A 12,881-nucleotide genomic window follows, 5' to 3' on the forward strand; every position below is an offset into this window, starting at 1 on the left:
TGGTTGTTTTGGCAGTTTCTGTGTGTGCGTCCACAGGCTCGGGTCAGGAAGTGTTACAGCTCCAGTGAGTGTGCGGCTCGGCGCTGCGATTTATCATGTGAGCTCACAGCATGGGGCCTATATCTTCCACAGCTATTTCTGTCGGTGTAAAATCATGAGAACCACTTTAGCCAACACAAGGCTGGTCAGAGGGTAATATCTCGGTTCATTACAGCGCCAAGTCTGTTCCCTCTGACAGACCTACAGTCTGGCTTTATGTTCTAAATAAATTAGATTTCTGCGTTTTTTTAAAATTTGATGTTTGTCCACTGGAGGTCTGGCTCTCAGACAGATGAATGTTTGAGAGGTGAAGCCGGGCTAGGAGTGACAAAACACCCTTTGTGATGGCCTTTGTGAGGAGGTGGAATGTCCAAACAAACACTTTCCCAGGGTTTGGGTGATTCAGAGAACGGGCTGAACCCTGCAAGTCATTACTGACTGCGCTGAGCTGATTTACAGTCGCTGTGGTGGTAAACTGCTATTTTATAAGGCTGTGAATTATACTTAATGTTACTTAGAAAATAATAAGCGCTAGAGGTAATAGGTTCTGTAAGAAGAACTTTATAATACATTCTTAAAGGAAAAGGCCAAAAACATGCGCTATCCAGTCCAATGTAAAGATCATGGTGAAGATGATTTAATTATTTTATAAATACTCTTTATTTCAGTATACAAAATAACAGTATGTACATCCACACAGAAGTGGTTTACAAAATCCATGAGTTCAGCTCATATGCTCTAAAAAATAGAATATATTTTTGAACTGACTGCACGTCAGTCAGACATAGAGGAGAAAATGCAACATTTCACCATATCACAAAGTTCTTAATAGTCCTCTCTCAATCCACAGGGATGCAGGCGTGTCAGGATCCCCACACAGGACCCACGGTGAGAGTCCAAAAACATCAACCATAAAAAAAAAAATCCATGATTGAAAAGTAATTGAAGTTCCCTTTGTGTTCTCTTTTCCCTCAATAGTCCATTTCTCTGCAGAGGAAAAAGTGTTGATAGTACCTAAAAAAGTACCACATGGTTCCATCAGAACCCTTCGAATCCCGTGGAATGAAGTCAAACATTAGTCTTGGTCGAGTGACGAAAAAACACAAAGTCCTCTCCTCCAGCAAAAAATCCAATATTATTTCTTTTTAATAGAGATAGAATAAAATAGACTTTCAATATCCCTGGTTGGGATTTTATGATCATTAAAATGAAAAAACAAAAGGAACAGAACCCAGGAGGACGGCGGTCTTCACACAAGCGCACTGATGCTGTCGCCACACTCTCTACATCCAGGTTTGTGAAGCGGAAAAGTTTGGAAGCCCGACTGGCAGCTCGGAGATTCTATACAAAAATGATACTGACAAGAATAGACGACTTGTTGGTTGAGATACACATGCTGAAGCTGAAGGCCGGATCGAGCCTTCTCGGAATTGGTAGTGCTTTGGTTAATCTGCTTGCTGAGTACATGCAGAGGACTGATGGTGTAGCCGTCAGCGGCACAGAATCATTTGCAGACGTATCGCTCCACGATCCGCTCGCACTTCTTGCAGGTCACGTAGCAGCACCAGTGATACTTGCAGTGGCAGCGCTCCACCAGCTTCTCGCTGTACGGGTTGTAGCCACGGCCGCAGCACATCAGGTCACAGCTGTCACTTCCGAGGGACGTTCTGTTGCACTGCCTGGAATTGGCACAGAAAAAGAAGATATTAAATAAGACGTGGGGGCTCACATGTTTCCTGCCTAATACAATGCACTTTACAGCTTCGTTCTGAAACATTTTGTACCATCTATAGAGCGCCCACAATGGTCCTTTAAAAGTGCTCGACCGACCGGCATGCCTTAACCTTTCGTGCACTCCTTCCTCTAAACATGTTTTTCATTCATGCGCTTTTTGTCCCGCCGTCTTTGGGCAGTGGACGCTATGGAACCTCTCGTTCCAGAAGCCCGGGGCATCTTAAATGAGGAGAGAATAGCCCCACCATAAATCACCCTGAATGCACAAGGCTGCCCTCCCTCTCTTTAGCTTGCCCTCTTCACATAATTGCATTGTTTTACGATGGCAGAGTGTTAATGACCAGTGTGTTGAGAGCGATGCTGAGCCGACAGCCCCTTTGGGAGTGAGGAGGTGGAGGAGGAGGAGGGACTGGGTGTGAGACAGGTTTATGACATTGCTGAGAGCTTGGAAATAGACAGAAACTCCCACACAGTCACAGTTTATCAGGAGCAACAGCTTGTTATGTCACCGGTTGGGACTGTACATTCTGTAGTTCAAATCTGCTGCTATAGAAGCAGAGACCCAATAAGGTAATTTAGGACTAACGGACAAACTTCCCTTCCCAGGGCCATGAGATCTCCTTGTTGCACAACTGATCAAACTTTGTTCATCAGAAACTGCTGCTAAAATTCACTTTCCCTGCTCCACATACTCTCATTAGAACAAAAACAGGACTACAGAGCACGACATCTAAACCCACGCACACACACACACACACACTCACATTTACTCAAAAGAAAACACCAGCATCACACTTTTAAGTCATGACGGGTGTCTCGTCATTTGTCAAAAGGTTGCAGACTGTGCGTGGCTGTAGCGTTATCAGGCTCAGTGAGTGTCCCTGACATGAGGCATGTCTCCTGGTTATCTGTAGAGCGGCCTCAGCCTGAGGGACACATGATGTAGCCAGTCACACGATGCATGACATTTACAACATACACGACCACCACGTGCCATTTAGTGGAGCTCATTGTAGTGCAAGCTACGTGACAGAGCTGTACCTTCAGTGTCCGTCTATAAATAAGTACAGTTGCAGTTTAAATTAGCCTTCACAGTGCAAGTTAAAGTAACAAATCCACACAATTTAGAAGCTGGCTTACACAACTACGACTGCAGGCAGCTGATGTTAAATCTCACCATGAGGCAGACCCTTAGTCCCACAATGATCTAACTGTTTAACCACATTACACGTTGGCAACAGCGTTGTGAACGTTAGTTCACGTACTTGCTTAGAAAAGCAGAGCTTACTATTTGAGTATTACATTAGAGAGCACTCCATGGAACTTAGAGTATAACCTGAAGAGTGATCTGCTCTAAAATCTTTGACTCAGACTGATGTTTCTGCCACTTCTGGATTTGCGTGCGGCATATATAAACAAAGATGGCGACACTCGAGGAATGACTCAAACGACGAAATCAAGATAGGAAACACAACAATCACCAATTTGTAAATGGGTAATTCTGGACTCTGTCATGGACTCACAGCTTTACATGGTGGTATTACAGCTTGCATATGTGTCACATTCATTTCCGAGGACGTGCACAACCTAATAAACAAACAGCTGCAGGATACGCGAAGCAGCCCTTGGCGTACACGAAATTAACAGCAAGTACATGTTCTGACCCTTTGACAAAGGGTTGACTTACTGCCGACTACCTTCTCACAGACCACACACTGGATCTGAGTGGTGTAAGTATGTTTGTTTTATCTTTGGGGACCATTAACTGTTTCCCCATTTGTGTGGCCCTCTCCAATCAATATCAGCTCTGGTGCACTCAGCCCTAAGAATAACTTCATTAGTCATTGTTTCAGATAACAGGACAAACACTCTAGTCACAGTGGCCTTTTCACTGACACATGCTCAGACAAGCCACAGACGGAGCACTCTTAGGGGCCACTGGTTGTTATCAGCCAGTCTGCAAACTAAACGGTGCCACCACGCAAGGCGGCACTTCACTAGAGTCAACATCCTGGATGAGCAGACATCTAGGATTGGTCATTTCCTGTTTTTCAGCTGCGTGAGTCTGTCACCAATGGGAGTCATGCCAGCAAATCAAACCCCAAACAACAGAGAACTATAATTATCAGACAAAAAACCCTGTTTCATCTCATGCACACATAGTCAAACACAGTTGACGGGACGGTCTCACCTGTCCTGTGTGCCGATAGAGCCTAGCTTTTCATTTCTGGCGCAGAAGTCCGGGGAGCTCTGCAGGTAGACCAGCTCGTTATCCCTCACCGGCCTGATGTCGATATCTTTAGGTACCAGCTGCTTGCGTGTCCCCGTCGGCCTGTGGACCACTTTGGTGGCAGACAGGTACTTGGTCTTCAGGTCCATGGCGATCTCCCTCAAGTCCTGTAGGCCTCTCCAGCAGGTTCTTATGGAGCAGGAGCCAGACACCCCATGACATTTACATTTCATGACCAGAGCCTCTCTCAGTACCTTTATATGAGGACAGAAGACTCAGGGTTAGTCAGGGCTCACAGTGTTCACATCTAAGATACAGTACAAGCAATGTATCTTAATCCAACATAAATAGAATTAAAATTGAGACGTTTCAAAGGAAACAATGTTTGAATTTTCCCCCTTTTCTTATGCTGAACATTCTCACCTGTCTGCCAACCTCACTGTTGTGCAGGTGCATCAGTTTGTTGGCATGGGAGCCCGGGCGCTTCATCTTCAGCGGAGCATCAGAGAACTTGGAGCCCATGATCAAACCGTAGTGCAGGTTGTCGCCACAGCCTCCCCAGCGATAGCCGGGCTCTGGGATCTCCGATGGGATGGGACCACATGAGCACAGTCGCAGGTCTCCAGAAGTGCACGCCCTTGCTATGGTGTGGCTGATGGTCGCAGCAGAGAGGGCGTAGACAAACGCAGACTCTCTCGTTCCTGCAAGGACAAATATAAAAGTTATTACGGAACAAAAAGTTTCCAGGTTTTTTGTCAGCCATGAGCCTGCAACATTTAAATCAATTTAATGGGGCACTGGCCCCAACTGAAATCTGATTGCCGTCTGAAGTGTCCCTCTACTGTCAGTAGTCTTAAAAAAAACTACTGACTTAACAACAGCACTCATATAGATATGACCATTTATAAGGACATTATATTTTAAAAGCCTTTTTAAAGTATACAATGTGCTTGAAGAAGGAAAGTTTTTTTAAAACATGATTTGTGTCTTTGCCCAAAGCAATTGAGTTAACAGTGAACAAGGAATGACTTTAATGTTCACATTGCTGAATCAGGAATTGTACATGGATTTTATCGATCTCTCTGTGTAAATTGTGGCCCCTGATTAAAAAAAATCCTAGATCCGACACTGCACTGAGTCAAAGGGATGGAGAGGTTATCTGTGCTCGTCCAGCCACTGAGAGACGTGTGAGACAAGCTGCCAAGTGGACCAATCATAGTTGGCGCTGGCTGATTTACAATGACATGTAGTTACATTTCTAGGGAGCTGCACATCAGGGAACAGCGTCGGCTACGTGGCAGAGCTGTACCTTCAAGTAAAAGTGACAAATCCACACAATTTAGAAGCTGGAATATGCAACGAGGCTATTTGTGTTCTGTATCTGTGTTTTATCAATAGTTGCTGGATTCAATGAATAAATTCAACTCTACTATTTATAATTAGTAGATAATTATATTATAATATTTGTAGATTCAGATTTTATTTATTTAGATTAAGAGGATGCTAGAATCTACATTGCTGCTGTCCATCTAAATCCCCCCTTAGCTTTTCTACTGTCTCAATCAAAGAAAATCTGACTTCCCGAACAAAGTCGATCAAACCCAGTCCATCACTGCCCGTGCTGTAATGCAGAGTGAGCACCGAAGTAACTGGTGGTGCGACGCTACACTGAAAGCACATATGTTAAAGGCCAGGGAGCAATTCAAAGTAAAGGAAGAAATCAAGTATGACGGAGGGCTGGTAAGATCAAAGCTGTGCCGGGACAGAGATGAGCCTTTTCCTGTTCAGAGCAGACTGTTCATTTGGCAAAGGGCAGCTACGTCATTTCTCTCCACGGCTCCTCCAGCAAACTGACTCCAGCTCATTCAAGGTCCTTCAGGCAACACAGTCAGACAGCGGCGCAAAGAGGTGTGTGGTCAGAGGCAGTGATGCTTTAGATTTCAGGAATAACAAGCCTATTATTAAATCACCCAGAATATACGCAGGTAGTGAAAGGGGGTATTCTCAAATAACAGCTTCAGAACAAATCCCTGGTGACGGCTCCTCAGGAATAAATGTTGGAATAAACGGAACATTGAGGCCACATGTCATCGTAAAACCAGAAATAAACTTTGAAAAGGACACGATTCTGTATCTAAATTCTTTAGATACATAAAGAATAAATACCAAAAAATTTAATTGTGGCGTCGGAGCACAGACACAATTCACTGTAAACTTCACCGCAAAGCAGTACTCAGTGACCCTGCCTATTCACTGAATGTCGAGCGGGAGCATAAACACAAGACTCTTGTGGAACAAAACTGGAGTGGCTCTTTGAAAACGATACACTATCATTCCAAACTGTTTGTGAACGTACCTCGTTCGAGGTCTGGATGATACTTTGGGGAATCCCTGGGGACATCGATGGAGGAGCAGTTCCAACGCATATCAGCAAAGGTCTTCTGACACGTTTTCTTGACTTCGCGGGCAGCTTGGATGATGGTCTGCATGAGCTCCAGGTTGCTGCGGCACAGCTGAGCCTGGGAGGACACCAGGCCGGGCAGCATCTTACAGTGTTGGGTCTGGTTGACGTGTAAAGATGTGGGAGCGTGCGTCAGTGCTCTGAATGAGATAACAACACATGGGAATAGGTCAGGTTGAGTTAAACAATATATATAGTCTTCTTACTTGCAGGGGTGATAATTGCTTAATCACATGTTCTTCGTTGTATGTGTTGTGAAACAGTTACATTCATAGCGTGCTGTGAGTTGTATTTACAGTGGTGTGTTAGTGATTTGAGTTTCATCTGTGCACATTCTTCAAGCCTGTGAGACGCATCAGCTTTGGACAAACACTTAAGGAATCGGAACAGATAATGTTTCAAACAGGCACATATTTTGGCCTAAATCACAGAAAAGAACCATCTTATCAAAGTGAAAATCCCAAGGGAACCTCAGCTGTGGATTCATAAAATATAAATGACACCTTCTTGGCAGAAGGCTTTCTTTTGTTAAAGCATAGACAAGGCCTCAAGATAAAAAAATATATATATTAAAAAAAAGCTCCAAGTTTTGATCCACAGTCCGATGAAACAATACATAGATGCCTCACGTTTTCCACCCCAGGAAGCATCTTCCTCTGTGGCCTCAGTTTGACACGAATCATGTGTTTACACTATTAAAGGCTGCTCACATTTGATTTGAATCAAACCGTTAGAATTTATTGGGATTTAACTTAATAGGGAAACCACAAGCCGAGCAGGTTAGCTCTGATCTCTGCTTTCTGCGTCCTGCACTCTGCTGAGAGTTCGTGAGAACCAGTGCACCCTGGCCTGTTTTGCATTAGGGGCCGAGGGGCCGCCACTCTGTGCCCAACGATAAGCTGCGACTCCACGGGGCTTGAGGTAACCCAGCACTCACAGGTGTTTACAACTGCATCTGTTTTGCATTGCGCCGCTCGGCATCATCAGAACTATAAGACTTCTCGCTTAGATTTAGCACATGCCATCCCCGCGTGCATGGCACATCTGCTTAAGTCTTCCGTGCATCACTCGGGCTGATGAGGCGTCATGCATGGTTGAGGTAAAGATGGTCCAGAAAGTCGTGATATCACAGTGATCGGACATAAGATGCAGACACAAAATCATCAGATAAAGAAATAAGGAACAGAACATGCCGATTGTGAGGGAGCCCTCGGAGGGTTAGAAGAACAGAAAAAAAACATTCAGTTAAAACAAACCAAAATTCCGAAACAGTAACTTGGCAACCCTATGTACTTTCCAAAATTATTGCGCAAATTATCGCTTACTTTTGCTTCTACCATAAAAACAGTGTGGTGTTCAGCATGAGCAATCAACCTTTGTGTCATAGCTTCCTTCTGCAGCCACCATATTTACACGGATGTGAGGCCTGACCAGACTGCACACAGAGAGCGGTGACATCACTGGCGCTGTCTGCGGCACCATGACGCCTGGTCGTCTTATTTTCTGTTCTTATCTGTTTACTTTTATACAGCAGGAGGTCAATTCTGTCTGAGATCTTACGACTGAAACATCTTCTGTTAGTGTAAGTTAATTAAACAAAGAGTAAAACATTCATAGGGTGAAGATCTGCCTGCTAATCTACAGTCTCCTCCATCAGATAGACGTATACACAATCCTTCCCCTTAACCAGAAGCAACCTGAGGAATGCTGGAGCCTATGTCAATCTGCCACGGGCCCTCCGTGCCATAAAACACTGAAAAATACCACAAAGGGCCACATGACAACAGGACAACATGTTGTGAAATAGTTTGAGCAGTGTAAAGGTGGAAGAATGGAGTTGGCGAAAATACTTACAGCCATTTGATGCCAGAGCAGACCTGAGACAGCAGCAGAACTGTGAGCACACTGAGAGGCAGGACATGAGAGCTGCTCCTCATGGTTGGACTGTGGCTCCAGTTCACACCAGAGAAAAAAATACAAATGGTTTGTTGGGCTTCTCGGTTGAGACTCAAAAGTCAGCGCTCATGGCACGGCCTCCTCCTCTAAACCCTGAAATAAATACAATAAACATGGTCAGTGACTTTGGCCTTGCAAGAGCCGCCCAGCTTCAGTTTCTGAGTGTTTTTACTGGATGCGCTGAAGTAAACTGAGGCATAGTGAGCTTCGAAATCTCACAAGGGTTAGATGTCGCAGAGATAATTTCAAAACAGATCAAATGTGAATATGGAAAGAATGAGTAAACATTAAAGAGTGATATTTTTCACTTGAACAATCCCTGATTATTTCTCACATTGAATAATGACCGAAAAAAGATGGAAATTGTTTAATTGTTGATTATTTATTTTTAAGAAAAATCGTGGTGATTCAGTAACAGTTTTTCCTGCTAAATACAAATATACAGAAGTGAGAAGACAATTGCTATGTAACCTTTAAGACAAAGTCACATCCTAAATATTAAGAGGGGGTCTCCTAAATCTGTAGAGCATCCTCATCGCAATACTCACTTTCCTATTTAACTTTTTCAGTTATAGTTAGTTCCACATTGGATAAACTATTTGGCTTATATCCTATAGAGAGACTCCCATTCAGGGCCTATTCCACACGGTCCAAGCGGTTTTATTTCTCCACCTATTTCAGCCACGGTTGGTGTCACCTCTGCACCACTTGGATAAAGGTAAAGAGTCGGAGGCATCAGTAGAGATCAGCAGTGATCTGCAGTCAGAGGACAGGGGCAGCGCATCACAGACCCTGTATCTGATCAGCTCGGAGCTGTGCGTCTTTGAAGTGCGCGTAAAAACCGCAGGGAGCAGATAATGCGCCTTTTCATCAGCTCGACGCTGATAGGAGGAGACGCACCCGAAAGTGTGTTAAATCCCTGCTATTAATTATTGAAATGAGCTGACTGAAACTCACCACTATACTACTCTGTGTTACAACTGCTTTTGCATCCACTACACAAGTCTGACCTGTGCGTAAAAACAATAAAGACACTACCTCATAATACAGCTGACATGGTTTTCCTGAACATTTCTACAGTTTGACTGTCTGATCTGTTTAAATCAGTCACGGCCTCTAGTGCTTGAATTTACACTGGTCTCTTCATAAATGGCAGCTCCGGTTTCCCCCGACAAGATAGAGAGAGAGAGGCTCACACATCGACCGATGTGTCTGTCATCAGCCACAGATAAGCTGGGTAAAACAGGACACATCACACTTCCTAAACATCAGCACGGATGTAACTAACCAGGATCTTTTATTAGCAGCCTAATCATAATGTTATAAATAAATATCCTTATCCCTACAATACCTCATATGAATCACCCAAGTGGTGATATTATAATATACAGAAACATAAAGTTAAGATAATGTATTGTTATACATGTAGTGGGCACCGGATTCAAGGCAGTTCACACCACTTCTCCTATCTTAGACCGATCTTTGTTCCGTTTCTTTCCATATTCTTTTTCCAGTCACACCTCCGGAGACGGACCGTGTCTCCAAACAAAGCAATCAGCTTTGCATTCACTGAATAACCCCGCACTCTAAACGCATCCATTGTGCGTAAAAGCCAGGCTCCAGCCAGTGGAGCAGCAGCCGGCGCGCTCTGACTTTCTCCTCCGTGCAGCCGAACAACTTTCCACTCACCTTTGCTGCGGCGCCGGTCACTTCTTCTGAGCGCTCAATAAAGCGACGAGGAGGAAAAGAAAAGAGTGAAATATCCTTTGAGAGTGTTGTTGTCAGCCTGACGCATGAGTAAAATCCAGCACGGGGTGGTAGAGTAGCTCCGGACAGGTACGCATGGTGTGAGTGTGTGTGAGAGAGAGGGAGAGAGAGAGAGTGTGAGCTGAGAGCAGAGGAGTGTGAGTGAGTGAGTGTGAGTGGGGGCAGCCTCGGCTCTAAAGTACCCCTGCCCTGCTTTGATCTCACTGCTGATGTCAGACCTGCATTAACATAAGAAAGCTGCCTGCACCGGGACCAGAGCGCAGCCACTCGGAAGCCCTGCGCGTTGGAATGATATCTCACTGTAAGGTGCTCGGCAAAAAGTCCAATGATATTCCCACAGGGAGCCGAAGTGAGTTACTGTGTGTCTGTGATGATGAATAGTCCGCACTGACCTTATTTTAAAGGCATTCATATAGTTCCTCTGGTGTCATTATCATCTACTCCTTTAAACATTCCTCCAAGTCCCACAGGACACTTTAGTAGCGACCTTAAAATGATTAACCTTACATGTCACCAATTATTTTGTAAAGGATATGCAGACTATGGGATGTTAAATTGGAGTCAGATGAAGATGGTACTAGTAAAAAATAACTGACCTGTGTCTTTGTGAAATGTGCTTTTGGTTTACAGTTTTTCAACAGCTAAATGCCATGTTTCTCCTTTGTTTTACACAACCGCTGAAACTAAAAATGTTATGTCTCTCGAAATGATAAAATCCGTTTCAGTGATATAACATTCACAATGTTTCAAATTATTTTATATTTAATTCCAAATATATAATATACATTATGATGATATGCAAACAATTAAGTGGCAAACATTAATGCTCTGAACACAATTTAACAAAAACATTGTATCTATTATTTTCCAACATCATTTTATTTTGGAGGGAATGAAAATCTAATAATTCCACTAAAGTTAATATAAAATCCATGTAGACATTTTTTTTTACATCCAGTTGTTGTCGTGTCATCTACTATTTTTTGTTTTCTGTGCGCTAAGGCCGAACTGAAGAGAACAGCCGCTAAATTTTGATATAGGAATTCAGCTGTGGTGGATCTGCATGGTCCTTTGTCTGTGAGGAAAATGCCCTCAGAAGTAATGTTCATCACACTCCCATTCTATCATTACCCGCAGTCAAATATAATGTGCTTTTTGATTACAAAACAGCCCAGAAATTCTAATTTGAAAGGAAAATTATGTTCTGAATTCACAATGAAACAAAACTTATTTTATTAAACAATGTGAGTACATGTATATATATATTAATTATTATATGTAATACTGTGTGGCATGATTTTGTGGTACACACACGGACACTCACAAACATTGTACGTTCTTTAAAACCAAATCAAATAAAACCTTCTTGATGTTACATAGTACAGTTCTCCTTCAACGGCGGATTTCCTCAAATATTAACCACACTGTAAGTGATACGTTTCCGAGCCAGCTGTGGGAAGGAAAGGTATAGTTTCCCTGAGACTGTGCAGCACCTCCAGCACTGAGACAAAGGCAATAGTGAGCTGTTGTCCAGACCTTGACCTTGCAACTGGTATAGCTAACATGGCTGGCCTCGTGCACTGCTGGCTGCTCCACTGGGAGCAGCAGATCAGGTGTTGTCATGCTGTCTCTGGAGCAGACACATTTACAGACCACAACAAGCTCTCTTCCTCTGGGAACACCCGGATCCTGTGTCTAAATCTGTTTGCCAAACAGGGTCCACTGCAGTAACTTCTACAGGCTATGATAGCCCCATACGTACATGTGCATCTTATTTGTAGTGGGGTCGTGATGGTGGATCCAGAGACACTCCATGTGTTTTACATGGCACTCAACTGTGAATGGGCACAGGTCGGAGCGTGTGTGGGAGTCGTGGAGCTTCCAGCAGGACTGGGCCCGTCTGCAGACAAACGGTTTTACACACAGGCTCTCCATTCCTGAGCTAGGATCAACACACAGCCCCTTGATCCTCATGTCTCACCTTCAGCAAAGAGGAGGGAGGACATCTATAGAGGGATGTGAGGCGGGGGATGAGACGACCGCTGGAGTTCATGATAATGAAATAACTCATGTCACACGACAGCAGAATCAGAGTTAAGCCTTGATAGGTAATCCACATGTAGGATCCGAAACGGCCTCCCCGGAGATAACGTTACTCTGTCAATGCAATCAGCTTGTGACATGGTGTTTTTAAAAAGCTCTGTAAAGATGTGCTGTTATATTAATAGGAAAAACATTTAAAGGTTAAAAAACTAAAAGTATTATTATAATCTTTGTATGACACTCGGTTGTTTAACCCAGATGTGGTTTGGAGTATTCAATCAATCAATCAAATTGTATTCGTATAGCACATATTCACAGATCACAATTTGTCTCAAAGGGCTTTAACAAGATGTGACATCCTCTGCCCTTAACCGTCAACTACAGTAAGGAAACACTACTAAAAAAAACAGGATAAAAGGACGTAGAAACCTCAGAGAGAGCCACATGTGAGGGTATTATCAAATTAGTTTCCATCAGTAAATATATCAAATATATTCAATGATTTAGAAACAAAATAATATTTCAAAAACCAAAAAGTAACTGCAGATATAGGAACTGCCTTGTGTGCAATTTTATGTCTCATGTTTTGTGTTGCAAAATTAGTGTCATAGTTAAAATTTCCCCAAAAATCGTCATTTCTGGATTAGCTTG

The 12,881-nt window shown here is 43.4% G+C and overlaps 1 protein-coding gene across 1 annotated transcript; it reads right to left on the reverse strand.

Moving 5' to 3' along the window:
• Positions 1–702: 702 nt before the first annotated feature.
• wnt11 (wingless-type MMTV integration site family, member 11) lies at positions 703–10,307 on the reverse strand. Its single transcript, XM_061086124.1, has 6 exons — positions 10,110–10,307; positions 8,319–8,513; positions 6,360–6,604; positions 4,427–4,704; positions 3,965–4,257; positions 703–1,718 (listed from the first exon to the last, which is right to left on the reverse strand). Exons 2-6 carry the CDS (start codon positions 8,399–8,401, stop codon positions 1,544–1,546), a joined length of 1,074 nt encoding a protein of 357 aa, XP_060942107.1. The 5' UTR covers positions 8,402–8,513; positions 10,110–10,307; the 3' UTR covers positions 703–1,543.
• Positions 10,308–12,881: the final 2,574 nt, after the last annotated feature.

This window comes from Limanda limanda, chromosome 14 (genome assembly GCF_963576545.1).
Source record: "Limanda limanda chromosome 14, fLimLim1.1, whole genome shotgun sequence".
Taxonomy (NCBI): Eukaryota; Metazoa; Chordata; class Actinopteri; order Pleuronectiformes; family Pleuronectidae; genus Limanda; species Limanda limanda.

Bases quoted from the DNA above. Each gene is read 5' to 3' on its own strand.
- wnt11 (XM_061086124.1), bottom strand. From the start codon at position 8,401: ATGAGGAGCAGCTCTCATGTCCTGCCTCTCAGTGTGCTCACAGTTCTG. The intron at 4,705-6,359 runs GTACGTTCACAA...TTGTCCTTGCAG, and splicing joins TCATCCAGACCTCGAACGAG to GAACGAGAGAGTCTGCGTTT. The intron at 4,258-4,426 runs GTGAGAATGTTC...CCTCATATAAAG, and splicing joins ACAGTGAGGTTGGCAGACAG to GTACTGAGAGAGGCTCTGGT.